The sequence below is a fragment of the Sciurus vulgaris genome (genome assembly GCF_902686455.1).
Source record: "Sciurus vulgaris genome assembly, chromosome: 5".
NCBI lineage: Eukaryota > Metazoa > Chordata > Mammalia > Rodentia > Sciuridae > Sciurus > Sciurus vulgaris.
The window spans coordinates 164739633-164754008 of record NC_136465.1 but is presented as its reverse complement, the minus strand read 5'-3'; the positions used below and the strand labels follow the sequence as shown (position 1 = coordinate 164754008).

The 14376-nt window shown below is 43.0% G+C and overlaps 1 protein-coding gene across 1 annotated transcript in view; it reads right to left on the bottom strand.

Annotated features, from left to right (window-relative positions):
• Nucleotides 1–1394: 1394 nt before the first annotated feature.
• The window catches only part of LOC306662870 (overexpressed in colon carcinoma 1 protein), a 34321-nt gene continuing 21339 nt past the window's right edge, over nucleotides 1395–14376 (bottom strand). The window contains exons 3-6 of the mRNA XM_079143071.1: nucleotides 6280–6315; nucleotides 5401–5480; nucleotides 4603–4640; nucleotides 1395–2177 (exon numbers count right to left, since the gene is read on the bottom strand). Coding sequence (XP_078999197.1) covers nucleotides 4636–4640; nucleotides 5401–5480; nucleotides 6280–6315 — 121 coding nt within the window. The 3' untranslated portion in view covers nucleotides 1395–2177; nucleotides 4603–4635. The remainder of the gene's footprint in view (nucleotides 2178–4602; nucleotides 4641–5400; nucleotides 5481–6279; nucleotides 6316–14376) is intronic.

Below are 14376 nucleotides of genomic sequence, written 5' to 3'. Positions count from 1 at the left end.
AAAAATTCCAGTGGTCCAAACTGGAACCATTTAAGCAAGAAGGTCGGAATGGTATTGGATTACAGCCTGAAAACAAAATAAATACGCAGAAGTCCATACTGACATAAAAAGTTATTGAATATATAAGTCAATGGGTGAGAAGGGATAACTATTCCTTAGAGAAGCATTCTAAATAATACCTGTAGAAGGAATGGGGGAAATCCTCATTGGAACACCACAGTCAGAGCGGCTGCAGGCAGGATCCAGGATGGATTCTACCTCAAGTAGGCAAAACCCGAAGGAGAAAGAGGGTGTGCACAGAGTCCCAATGTATCCTTCCCAAAACACTGACTACCATGATGCTTTCAACGAAGGCACCCAAATTCCTGGATACTCTTTCCTCCTAGAGGTGGAGCTTACTTCCTCTGTCCTAAGTCTAAACTCAGTGACTCACTTATAAGGAACAGAGGACAGAACAGGAAAACCAGAAACTCTCATAGTGGACAGAGCCGACAGACACCACCTACATGACCACGGTTAACATCACCAGGCAGAAGTCACTTTGGGATCACAAGGCTTTATGATATAATGTGATAAGAGGGCATTTCATCTCTGTGGGCCTCTTCCCAAAAATCTGTAACCCCAGCCCAATCATAAGAAAGCAAATTCAGTTTGAATTCTACATATTTTGCATTCAAAATTTTGCATAATATAGAATATCTAACCAGCAGGCTTTTTGACCTTGTTTCCCAAGGTCATGGGAAACAAAGAAAGGGTAATAAGAACATGTCAGGAAGAGGAAAAAGGAGACAAGATGAACAACTATAACAGAATACAGTGTAATCTCGGATTTGTTCCCAGGACCAAAAAAAAAGGAGATTAGTGGGAAAACAATGGAATCTGATTAGAGGTTGTAGTTCATAGTGTTGTCTATGTTTAATTTCTTAGTTTTGACAAACATCCCATAGTTATGCAAGATTAACATACGGAGAAGCTGGGCTAAGAGCACACAGGAAACTCTGTATAATCCTTAAAGTCTTCTGTAAATCTAAAATTATTTCGAAATTGAAAGTTTTCAAAAGTTCAATCTATTGGTTATTCTTATGAATTAAATTGCTTACAGTCCATCTAAACATCATGTGGACTTGTGCATATAGTACAGGAGTATATGTATCATGATTTCTTAATAATTTTTACTTTTTAATCCTTTTGATGTCCTGTGGCTATCATTGAGAGAAAATATACAAGGCAATGCCTTTCTAGTACAAAAAAAACTTTTTTTCATAGTATTCTATAAACTTGTAAATTATTATCTTTTCATATCAATACATTGTATCTATTACATCAAAATGCCATCAAAGAAGTATGACTTCTTTGAAAATGTTCTTTTAAAAACAATTAAGAAACACAGGAAAGAGGGATAAAAATGTTTAATTATTGAACTACACTGGTAAACTGAGTACTTTACATTGCAATAATAAATAGATATACATGTCATTAGCAAATTAAGAACTTTCCAGGTATCAGGTTATTAAGTCCTTGAAAACTGTATGGAATTAATATGGCGAAATGCCATGATCACACAAAGGTGGAATGAGAAATTCAGTGGCCAGGAAGCGTGTGTGGTCACACAAGCCTCTGACCAAAGAAAAGAGGAATGCAACCTGTGTTTGGGGCATGCAAATTTAACTAGTTTATAAAGAAAATTCCCTAACATCTAAGTAAAATTAGAAAACCAAATAGTTAAAAAAGGGAAAGAGAATAGTAAGAATCCATTTACCAATTTTACAGCTAAAAATTAATGGGCAGTAGAAAGAGTGAAAGATAAGAGGCAAATATTTTACTTTAGATAATGCATTTGTAATGCCTTATTATTTTAAGTTATAAATAGAATAAGGATTTTGTTATATAAAAATTATCCAAAAAGTATCCGTGAGAAGACATGATGTCCACCGGCGGCACTGAGTGGCCAAAGACAATGCTGGGAGCCCGACAGCCCAGACTGGATGATGGCCCCGGACGGTCTGCCCTGTCTGTCGTGGGCGAGCCACGGAGTTCCATAAACAGCACGTTGCTGTCACCTGCAGCCTGCGCCCAGGCTTGTTTCACGTTGGGAGATTCAGGGAGAGGGGGAACTTTAGAATTTCCTTGGGATGTCTGTGCACGTGGAAATGTCTCCTTCCAAATCGATGAGCAAGCTGTGAAGAGAACAGAAGAACCAGCAAACTTGAAAAGGTGAAACAGACAAAAACGCATCAACTATAAGTTGATCTCACAATTTCTGTTTTTTTTAAGTCAAGTACATATTTAACATCCACCCAATATTTATTGGAGATTTATTATGTGGCCAGGATAGTACTACACACTGGTGATATTTATATAAAGAGACCAACACTGGTGGCAAAAGAGACTTATAAATTTACAATTAAAATACAGCATGATAAAAAATGACCAAACCTAGCTGCATGCATGTCGGCACCACCAAATTTGAAGAACAAACTGTTCAGTCACAAATCCTCCTTCCCTATGTGGTCAGAACTCCAGGGAGGGCTGTGCTAGCTGCCCACATCAGGCTGAGCTCCCCTGGGGAATTTTGAGGAGGCTAGTCCCTCCAATGGCATCTGAGAACCATGACTTAAGGCTCATGTGCTGAAGTACTCTGCATGTCTACGTGCATAAGATTTTCACCCTAGAGTAAAAGGGAAGCTTTTACAAAGAAACTGCACATTGTATCATGATACAAATAATCATAAGAGATTCCGAAGTCATTGCTGAATTTGCTTAAGAAAGTAATCAAATGTGAACTTGGGTCAGTAAGTAAGCTCAGTTCTGAGAGATTCTACGTGTTGGCCAAAAAAAGAGCAGCTAATCTTTGTCCATAATTCTTTCCATAAGTCTTCTTCTCCAAAGGACAGTCTTCTCATCAGGGTGTCCATCCGATAACTAAGTCCAGAAAGCTAGACATGTCACAGACAAGCATCTCAAAGGCCACTCAGCCACTCAGGAAAATGGTCAGCCATTCAACTTAGAAAACCTTTCAGGCAATTCAAAGAGGCAAAAGAGAGACTAGGACCAAAGCAATTATTTAGAAAAGAGAGTCAAAGAATGGGGAGAACTCAGAAGAGAGGGGCAGAAAAAATGACATAATTTGTAAACCAGGAATAGTAAAGTAATATTTTAGCTAGCTACTTGAAGTGATGTGGTAACCAGTAATGCTGGTGGGTTGTTCTGAAGGATTTTAACCCCCACACAAAAGTCAGCTTGCCCAACTCGCCCACGAGACACTCAGCCGAGACGCTCAACCGAGGCCTATGCCGCAGCAGAGCTGCCGGGCTCCTGACCCGTCTCCAGGGCACCTCCCTCCACTCTACGCCTGGACTCTGTGAAGCACGCCCTGTGTGCAGGAGGGGAGAGGGCGATGTATGGTTGCTTTCAACTGGATTACCTTCTTGTATGATGCAAACAATTCAAGTGCTTGTGTAGCAAACTCAGAAATCTATATGGACAGTTAGAACTAAATCCTAGAAACAAAAAACCTTCAACAAATTCCCAAAGAGAAATTCAACACCCTGTGGCGTAGGCAGTGGGGACTAAGCCTCCACAATGCTGCTGCCTTGATGAGAAGAAGGTCTTGGAAGAACAGGCTGCGGAAAGATTGTTAGGGTTCCTGTCAGGAAGAAGCTCCCCACAGCTGCCAGGGCCCCTTCCTCCAGCAGGGCGAGCATGTCAATCTCCCCCTGTGAGCTTATCAATCCTACCCCATCCCAAACGATGACCCTGTACTGGCCCTGAGCAAGAACTTGGATCAGTATCAAAAAGTCATGTTTCTGGTCTGCCAATGGCCAAGTACAGGTCACATAAACAGAATAACAGGCTGATGAGGGTGGTGGCAATGATGATACCAGAAGCCACCATTTATTTCACATTTAACCCTCATAATGATTCTTAAATCTAAGCATTAAATACATTTTACAGATTACAAAACAGAGGCCACAAAGAGGGGGTGGGATTAATGCCTGAGTAATAAGTAAAAAAGCCTGAATTCAAATCCAAGGCTGTCTAACTCCCAAAGGAGAAAAGGCTATCTCAGCGGACAGGATAGTCCTGCCAAGAGGCTGGCATCGCCAGGAAGGACTGAATACAGTGGGGACCGGCAACGAGTCTCTCCTGCCTACTGCATCTCTGCTCAGTGGCGACCACCCGTCTCTCCTGGAGATCTGCAGCAGGTACACCTCCCTCTGTGCATTAACTGAACCCTGGCTATTCTCAATATTTCACGTGGATCCTAAACTAACCAGTCTGAGCCTCTCTGATCTCTAACTAGCTATCATTTCTGAAGTCCTGGGCCCTCAAAGTTTTAAGCAAAAAAGGTGAGATCTCAGTATTTCACATGGACACACAGTTTGTTCTTATTAAATATATTAAACTGCATTTAAAACAAAATGAGATTTGTAAAGGGTAGCTGTATAGACAAATGTCCTCAGTATTAGCCTCTTTACATACTCAAATCCATCGGATGAGACCCTGCCTTCTAATCCTGAAGTTCAAGATTTCTTAGAAATATAAAGCAATAATATCCACAGTTCATTCAAGTCTAAACATATAGAGAGAAATATACAGTACCTCTTGATTACTACGTCGTGATGTTATTTTCCTCTAATCTTAAAGAGAAAATTAAGAAAATTAAGCATTCAGATATAAAGAACATACTTTAATTTCCTACCAAACTACAGGCAGTAGTAACACGTATTTCACAATTTAAATCTTAGAGAAATAGCAATGAGAAACAAATAACTCTAGTAGGTTAAAAATAAGGTAATACAGCCTTGTGTGCAAGTAAACATATCAATAGTCACTTAAAACTATGTATCATATAACGAATCACTGCACTGGTTGGTAAAGCAGTGTTCTTTACCATAAGCCTCGTTTTGAATTTCATAGCAAGACACCATCCATGTGGTCTCCTGTTATTCAGAAAAACTTCCTTAGCCCTATAATTACTATTAAAACTCAGAAAAGGGAACCTCATTTCATTTAATTATACATAGGCAGTTAATTTTCCTTTAATCACCAGACTGCTTATCAGTTAGTCATCGTTATAAGATGTTATAGAAAGGTACCTTTGTCTTCTACAAAAACCTATTTAAATGTTAGCATTCATTTTCATACTGATCATTACTTAAATTAATAAGAAATTAAGACTACATAGAGCATAAACACAAATAAAAGCAAAATTTGCTCTGAAGTTCTTTTAGCATGTAGGTGGCAATTTCAAGAAATGATTACAGTGAACAGATAGTACTTAAACATGGCTCGTGTCCACTGTGTATTCATAGACTGATTCAGGCTAGCAGAAATACAAAGTTCATATTTTTCATCATACAAAAATATTTTGAGAAAATAAACACCATATAATCTTACTTTTTCGTACAGTCTTGGTTTGATTGGATACCATACTGACAGCTTCAGATGGGAGGCCAACATATACTCCTCCATAGTTTCTATAAGAAAAGAATTCAGAACAATTTAAATAGTACTATATAGAGAGGAATCGAGAAAAGCACAAAGTACTTCAATGATCTAATTATTAAAATAACTCATGGTTTTTCAAAAGAAGAATTCAGAATATTATTGTCCATGGAAATACAGCTTCTTTCTATGTAAAAAAGAAGTTAAATAGGAAAACTTAATTTTTAGATTTTTACTTGCAGTGAGAAAGAAGTTGGGATGTTAGAAGTTAGTATGGCAGTAAGTATCAGTGGAGTAACAGATTATAGGTGATCGATCAATATTTATCAAGAATTCAGAGTGGTCACCATGGTATTAGCTGCTAGCACCACAAAAATATTTTCTGCAAATGAGATGAGAGGAGGGAAAGGTGAGGCTAAGGAGAACAGGGTGTAGCTGACTGGAAGAGGAGGAGGGAACGGGGAAGGCTGGGAGATTTGGGGAAGTCACCCCTGAGGAAGAACGGCCCACTCAAAGGCCACAGGATGGCAATTAGCAGAGGTTTCCCGCAAGACAAAACCCAAATTTGCAACAAAAAAATAAATAAAATAAAATAAAACACCAAAAAACAAACAAACAAAAAAAAAAAACAAAACCCAAATTTGCTTGAAAGAAGCAAAGATTCTGAATCCTGGGCAAGATCCTTTTCAGATCTCAAACTCCTACCTGTGATCTGTGTGCCAAAGGCTTTCCTCATGGAATCCGTATTATTGGTAATGTGCTATAGTATGTTCAATTCCTTTGGTATGACCAAAAGGATTAAATTAAAACCAGGTGCAACACCAAACATACCTCCTCTTGTCATCTTCTGTTATCGATTCTTCTGTTCTAAAAGGTTAAAAACATTTGCAGTGAGTCACTTGGTTACATGGCCAGAGACTTCATTTTTGCTTATAAGAAAAAAGGGATCATCAAGTTAGAGTCACCTGTGTTTGCTTCAGGTGTTTCCACCAAGTACTTCTATAGCACAGTGTCTGGGCTCCATCTCAAACACTCACACACTCAACACCTGGTAGTTCTCTACTTATTAAAATGTGCAACTCAGCGAACATGTCAAAAAGCCCAACCATCAACCCAAATGGAAAACTGGAAGCCGCTGAGACTGGAGAGGGCGCATGGATCATCATGAGGAAGTATGTGCTCTCTTCAGCTGTGCCACGGCGCCCTGGGTGATTGACAGCTATAAGCAAGCAGCCTGTGCCTTTTCTGTAAAGCATGGGGTCGACCAGATGACCCTGAGGGCCCTCCCAGTTCCCATGCTGTGTTTTTGGATCTCTCATGCCGATTTAATGGCACAATTGTGGGCAGTGAAAGATTTCTCTAGTCCCAGAAGAGTTGACACTAATTTGATTTTCTTTTATCAAAAACATGAGTCATATAATACACACTACTACAAAGAGAGGGGAAATGTTTCAGAGGAAGGTCCTGGAGGAAACCACTACTTGAAACCACATAGCTTTGCACAGAGGAATCCACATTCTACCAGAATTCCTTGGCATTTTCTAAGAGGACTGGGAAGCCTGCACATACATAAGTTACTTTTCAGAAAGAAAAAACTACCACCCCAACAAAATTCCAGTGTACATGGCTGAACGCAACACATCCAGTTCTCAAGAAGAAAGCAGACTGAACACATCCAAATATCTGCACGGAACCCTGTGATTCCAGAGATGGTCTCGAAGTTGTGAACAGTGCAGATGCAGCTGTGAACACTGGCCAGAACACAGTAACTCCAACCGGCACAAAGTCCACCTTGAGGTCTCTCGTTCACACACACTGGGCACACAACTCCATTTTGCCAGATAATGATAGACTTCATTTGCCTCTTGCTGAAGTTAAATTGTTCTTTAATTCCAAAGTGCCAAAGTCTTATTTTATGAGAAAATGCAAGATGCTTATCTATGTGGTCTAACATAGTTGTTTACTACTTTAATTAAAATGGGTTTATTAACCTTACGAGCAGATAATGGGACAATGACCGTGACGAACTTGTTCAAGACGATTCCACGTGCTTCCTCTGGTCCTGGGTGACTAACAGCACCACAGCATCATTTCTCCATGTAACTGGACAGGTGAACGCAGTGTCTCACGTACCCATTCACAGCGGCTCTTCACGTTCAATCACCTGTTGATTTGAATTCTTTCCCCATTTGCCTAATTCTGCTTAAGATACAGTTTAACTTCCCCAAATATAAGTAAAATAAATTATTTTAAATCTATTATCTCTTATTAATTATTCAATAGCCTACAACCCAATCTGTAGTCCCTTGTATAAAATTAATCAGCAACCTTACACACCTCATTTGCATGAAATGACAACACAGCTGTTGTATCTACTGAATAGTAAACTAAGCTTTAGACATAATACAAAATCTCCCAAAATACCAATTATATAATTATAAGATGTCCATTCTCCTAAAACCTCCAAATAACTGATATGGTGGCCTCTGTACATACACCCACATGAACAGGGCTGCCACTTCACCTGTTCCTTCTACCAACAATCACACTTAACTCCAAGACTGGAGAACTGGCCTTTTAAAATGGCATCATTAATGAGTCCCTCCTGAGTGTCAGGCACAGCACGGGACTTCACAGGCTTTGGCACTATTCCTCACAACAGCTCTGAGAGCTCAGAACTGAGGAACCGGATGCAGACAACCATGGAATTAGTAAAGATTTAGACCTACGAGCAAAACCAACATTCAAATCCACATTCTGATTTACCACTCTGCCTCGATGGGAGAAGGACACAAAAGTCAAAAACGACCCTGTGAGAGCGGGAGCTTCTCCTGATGGGCGGCAGACTGAGCATCATCCCTACAGGTGACCTGCTTGTGGCTATGCCAGGCACTTGGCTAAAGCTGTCATATTATGTCCCTTAATCCTCGCCCCTATCCTGCAAGACAGGTATCAGCCTCATCTTCAAAATGAAAGACTAAGCCTCTGACAGCCTGGAGTGGGATCAAGGTCACAAGACTAATGCAGCCCGAATCCGCACCCAGGTTAGCAGGATCCTAGCTCCTGCTTCCTCAGCTTCCTGAGCCCAGGCGTGTTTGTAGCGAAGTAACACACAGCTCCCTAGCTGGATCGCTCCAATGTTTATCCTCCAATGTAAGGAGAGGGGGAACCAAGAAGGTGGGAGAGTCCTAGTCCACGTTTCCCTAGCATTAGAAGAAACCTCGAACAGCCACCCAAAACCCTTTGCAGATTTTGTCAAATTGCTACCTAACTCCTTTTTGTCCAGGTACAAGGGTTGTTCTAATCAGGAGCTGCCTTAGATCTATTCATCTGGACACCTAGGTCCAGACTGAGGTTAAATCACAAAAACAACTGATTGATCTAACCAAATCTCCTTATGGAAGGTTAAATCCAAGCCACTGTTTAGCTGCCTGTAGAGAGCCAAATGCTGTCCTGCCCTGCCAGCGTCCAGACAGCAGTGTCCCCCAACTAGGGTGACAGGGATCTGCCCCAACCGCACAGACCAAAGCATGAGGAAGAGGAAATGGTCTGGCAAGCAGCAAGCAATCTGGCAAGCAAGATTCCTGGTAAAAGGAAGGCCCAGAGACGTTATGCTGAACTCCCCAACAAGCCGATGAAACTGCCTCAACATTATTAGGTTTTCAGGGCCCAGATGGGAGTCCAAAAAATGCACCTTCTGGTCTCTCTGTGGGCCTATAGTGCTACAGTGCCCAAGAACAGCCCATGTGAGAGCTGGAAGAAGAGGTGGTGATTAACGTCCCAGAGTAGGAGTAGACATAGACATGTTTGGATTTCCAGTAACTCCCCCGCTGGACCATCAGAGAAGACATGCCCAGTACAGGGCACATTCCAATGTGATGACAGAAGCCCAACACACACACACACACACACACACACACACACACAAATGCATGTTCTGGTGTGGGGGACTGACTTCCCTTAAGATGTTCCATGATTTAAAAAAAAAAAAAAAAAAAGCGGACATTATCCTAGGATAGCTCCAAACTGGTATGTTAAATTTATTTACCTTACTGCTCATCAACTTAGCAAGGAACGCTAAGTCTTCAGAATTCCAACCCTTGTTCTTTTTTCCCTCACAAAACTCCGTATTTTGAAAGATTCTGCCTATCAACCTGCATAAATAATTCCTTTTCTAATATTTTCTTAAATAGGCAAGTGCCAAAGCAAGCACTGATGAGCCTGGATAACCCAGGTACCCATGAGAATGCATGTCCTTTCAGTCAAAGGCAAGTAAACGTCAACCTTGGTTACCTGTGCACCATACTGGAAGCACATGCAGATTTCTAAGAGGTCCTGGAAGTAGTTTACAGCCCATTCCCAATGCCGAGGATCCAGAATGTCAGGCTGGAAACTTTGAGAATAGGGCTTATCCAAGAGAACCAGAATGCAGAGTCACAGGCAATAAGGGACCACGTACCATAACCCAAATCAGCTAAAACCAATAAGTCACAGGTCAGTTCCATCGGTCTCCATCCCACATCTCTTGCTGGCTCCAGGTACTGGGATTTATCAGGACTTCTCCAGTTCACCATCATGGAGCCAGAGGCTGCAGCCAGTGGGGAAAGAGAAACCAGCAGGAACTGCCAGAGGGTCAGGGGATCTGCAGACAACTCCGCAGCACACCAAGACAGCCTGCTCCAAGCCCCACCCACCCACACTGCACAGACTCTGAAAGCCACATTCTTCTTGCCACCTGGCTCCCAGTGGGGATGCTAGAGAGGACAGAGAGCCAAAGGAGGGGACGGGCTGCTCTCTCCAGCTTCGCTTGCTTCTGCCAGCATCACTCAGCAAATGGCCCACTCCCCATTCTCCTTCCAGCACTTCTTTCACAGAGCCCATGACCCCCTCGGGTCACTACAGGTGGGTGCGCCATGCTGCTGTGTGACCTGCTCCTGTGACTACTCCTGGGCTCCACATTGGAGCTGACAGCCCCAGCTGGTGCCGCCCTCTCCTGGAGGCCCCTCTGTCAAGACCCTGACTGGTCAGCAGCAGAGCCAACACTTCTACACCGAGTCTGGGTCCCAGCTCCATGGAATCCCCGTCCCCCAAACTCCTCCATTTTGATGACCCCAATCTCTTGGCTTGCTGCTCCAGGCCTGGGGGAGAGCTGCTTCCTGTTATTTCTTTCTCTATTACCTTGTCTTCTTTCTCACCTGCCTGGTCCTCCATGACCTGCTTAGTCAATCCCTTGACAGTATATTCTCTCCGTTAAAATGGTCCGTGTGGCTCCCCACATGGTTTCGTTGTGGCTTTCTCATTATGGTGACTCAGGTCAGGTTTCTGGCCCCCAGACCCAGAGTTGTCCTCTTCACAAATGTGTGGAGGTTTCATGTTGCACCGCTTGGCCTCTGCTCCTCTGGATTCCACCAGGCCCAGTGCTACAAAGAGCCCATCTCAGCGGCAGCAGCTCCCCTGACCCAGCTGTCCCACCTAGGACGGCCACCTCAGAGCTTCTCAGGACACTTCTTTCACTAACTTAGTGCCTAAGAGAAGGGGCATGCCCTGTGGGGGCAAGCAGGTCCCCCTGAGACTCACATCAGCCTCCCTGCCTGGAGCTTTTGGGTTCCTGCCTCTACATTATACCAGGAGAGTTCTAGCATATCCTCCCAAGTAAATGAAACTGTTAGTGTTCCACTCATAAATCTAACTTATTAAGCCCAGAGTCCATTAATTACAGCAGTATTAATAAATTAAGCTTAATTCAGTATACTCTCGTTCCTATTTGGTCTTGCACCCTGGGAATCCATTCCCACAGATGTTCTCTAGGTTTCCAGGATTGCCAACTGTAAAATCCTGCTGTGACTGTGCCATATGAGCTCTCTGCCCCAGGCAGCCCTCATGGGCATCCTCTGCAGCACAGTGAGCTCCAGCCACATTTGGGGGTTTGGTCCCCCTACTGTGATCACCCTCACTTCACAGGTCAGAGGGCTATGCCCATTCCAGCGATGAACCTAAGAACCAGTGGAACAGCTAAGACAGGTGCTGAGGAGGGTGAGCATCTGAGCAAGGTGATCACCCCAGGTGAGGGACCCAGGTGCAGGCCTGCTACCAACAGCAGCTTCTCAAAGGCCCTGCCAGGGAAACAAAGTTTTGATTGACAAAATGGGGAAAGAAAGTCAGTTCTTTGTCTTAGTTTCACCTTAGTCTAGTGCTCTGGAGAGAGGAAAAGGGAAACTGAAGAGGCTACAATAGATGTACCTTACCTAACCAGAGCCTAAAAGGCTGCAGCACACACACACACTCACACACACACACGCACGCACACGCACGCACGCGCACACACACACACAATGTGGAATGAAATCTAAAGCAGCAAACAGAAAACCTTTCCATGTAAACACACAGTTTGGGGGTTAATTCTGGTCTGCACTTTTGGTGCTAAGGATGGAGCCCAGGGACTTGCATGTGCTAAGCAGCACTCTACGCCTGAGCTAATCCCCAGCCCCAATTTCACACAGCTTTAATGCTCTAAGATCAGGACCACACGCACACAACAACTCAAAAAGTCACAGTTGGCCTTGACTTCTGTCTTCCACAGCCAAGTAAAGAGTAAAGGGAGGGAAGGAAAGACATAAAGAGACAGGGAGGCCGGCCTTTTCTATTCCGCAGTGTAAGTAACCACCTATTTGAATACCTTCAAGGGCCCAGAAATGCCAAGATTTAAATATAGTTTAATTTTACCTGTTGACTAATTCAAACTCAAGTTATCCATTACCAGTTAAGAAGCCCCAGAGTCAATGAAGGGAGAGGCACCCCACAGAGAAAAGAGGTAAGACCCAAGTAAGGGTAGGGGGGTGGGGGGCACAAGCTGAGTTTGAGTATGAACATCAGTCAGCGCCAGGACCAATCTCAGCAGGAAGACTGAATTCTCTAGTCCTGAGAATGACACAGGAAAGTCATTCTCGAGGACTTGGGTCAGCTCCAGTGAGCAGTCCATCCATTCTCGAGTTACACGTGACCACTAGTCTGAGAACAAACTAGCGTGACAGACTTGTTTTTCCCAGAAGGAGCATGGCTGAAGTACTGGTAAATGCTCTCTGGTATCAAGACAATGTTCCACTTCTGGTCATATACATCATTTGAAAAATGTGAAGAATGCGATGTAATATTTGAAAAAAATTTAAGAGTGGGCTATTTTTTAGTCATAACCACATAGCATTATAAGAAAAGAACCCTTCTAAACCACAAGAACAATTCCTAAGAACCATGGCCTATGTATTAACCATTTTGGACCAGGTTTGGAAAACACACGGGGCATTTAATTTAAACAGGTCTCTTTCTGTTAGCAAAGACTTAGCTTCTTTTATCAAATAACAAAACATATTCAAGGAGGAAAAAAAAATGTGCCAAGGCTAAACGCACCCATGGAGGATCTTCATCTCCTAGCTGAAGATCACATGCTCCAGGACTCTGACTCACAGCACCAACAAAAATGTTTGCAGGAACAAGTAACACTGAAGGCGGAGTGGACCATCATGACTCAGATGCCCCCATTTCTACACCCCAGTTGACAGTTGAAGTGTGACTCACTCTCGCAGTGCGAGACAATGCTCAAGATCCATCTTACCAACGCTGACCTGACACCTGGCACCTGGCACCAGGAAAGCGCAAAGCAAGGAGAAAAGGGAAGTGAGATGTAGGGGACCAAAGGCAACCACTGCAGCTAAGGTTACAGACAGTGCCCCATTAATTCCACCTCTAACCTACTTCCTGAGAAGCCGCTGAGCCAGCAGGCTGTCCTTCTCACGCTGCTCAGGTCAAATGCATGTACGGATCCAGAGTCTCCAGGTAATCGTGCACCTTTCTGCTTCATGCTCATCTTATAAACTCTTCCTAAGTGAACCAGAGAGACTGACTCTCTCCTGAACCCTAAATAAGCCCGATTTCTTCGGAGTCAGGGTCCTGGAAGGTGGGCTGCCTCCAGGCCTGCCACTGTCTGCAGTTGCTCCCTGGGGCAGGTGGGTCTACGCTGAATTTCATTCATTTCTTCACGATTTCAAAACTTCATTAGACAGTTATCTTTCACTCTGTCTCCTTGCCTGAGCTCCTTGGCCAAAACTGGTCCCTTTGTCTCTTCCAGAATGTATTTCTGGAGAACATGAGTAACATTCACAACGAAGAATGATTTCAACTTCTCCTGTCCTTTCAGTCGGTGTGCAAGTTGTACATGCCCATTTAAATCAAATGTCTTGCCCGGTGCGGGGGCGCACGCCTGTGATCCCAGGGACTGGGGAGGCTGAGGCAGGAAGATCGTGAGTTCCAAGTCAGCCTCAGCAACTTAGCAAGGTACTTAACTCAGTGAGACCCTGTCTCTAAGTAAAATACAAAAAAAGGGCTGGGGATGTGGCTCAGTGGTTGAGTGCCCCTGGGTTCAATCCCTGGTACCAAAAAATAAAAAATAAAATGTCTGTATGGAACACCTACACCTTTGATTATTTTACACTATGATTGTCATTCTGTCACTATTATCACTTATATGAAATCTTATTCAAAATTAACATATTAAACATAAGCTACTACTTTTTTCCTCCCCAGTAATATAGCGTACTCAAAATATTTCCATCACCATATTTTCTTAGCTTCTAGGTTATATAAAATAGGTATCCCAAGTGATCTTAAAATTTCAAAGGTAAAATAATGGAACCATGTCATGTTCAAGGACAAACACAGATGGCAAATATCTGGCGGCAGTCAGTCACTCCAATTAACATTTTCAACTCGTCCCAGCTACAACCTGCCTGAAAATTCAGAAGGTCTCACTTCCCTTTGCTTTCCACAACGGTCATACTTATGTGGCAAAGGCATGATGCACTTTTTACTTATTCACCAGAATGTTCTAAGTACAGAGCTATTCTTATTACAGCTGCTCTAAGAAGCAGAGAACGG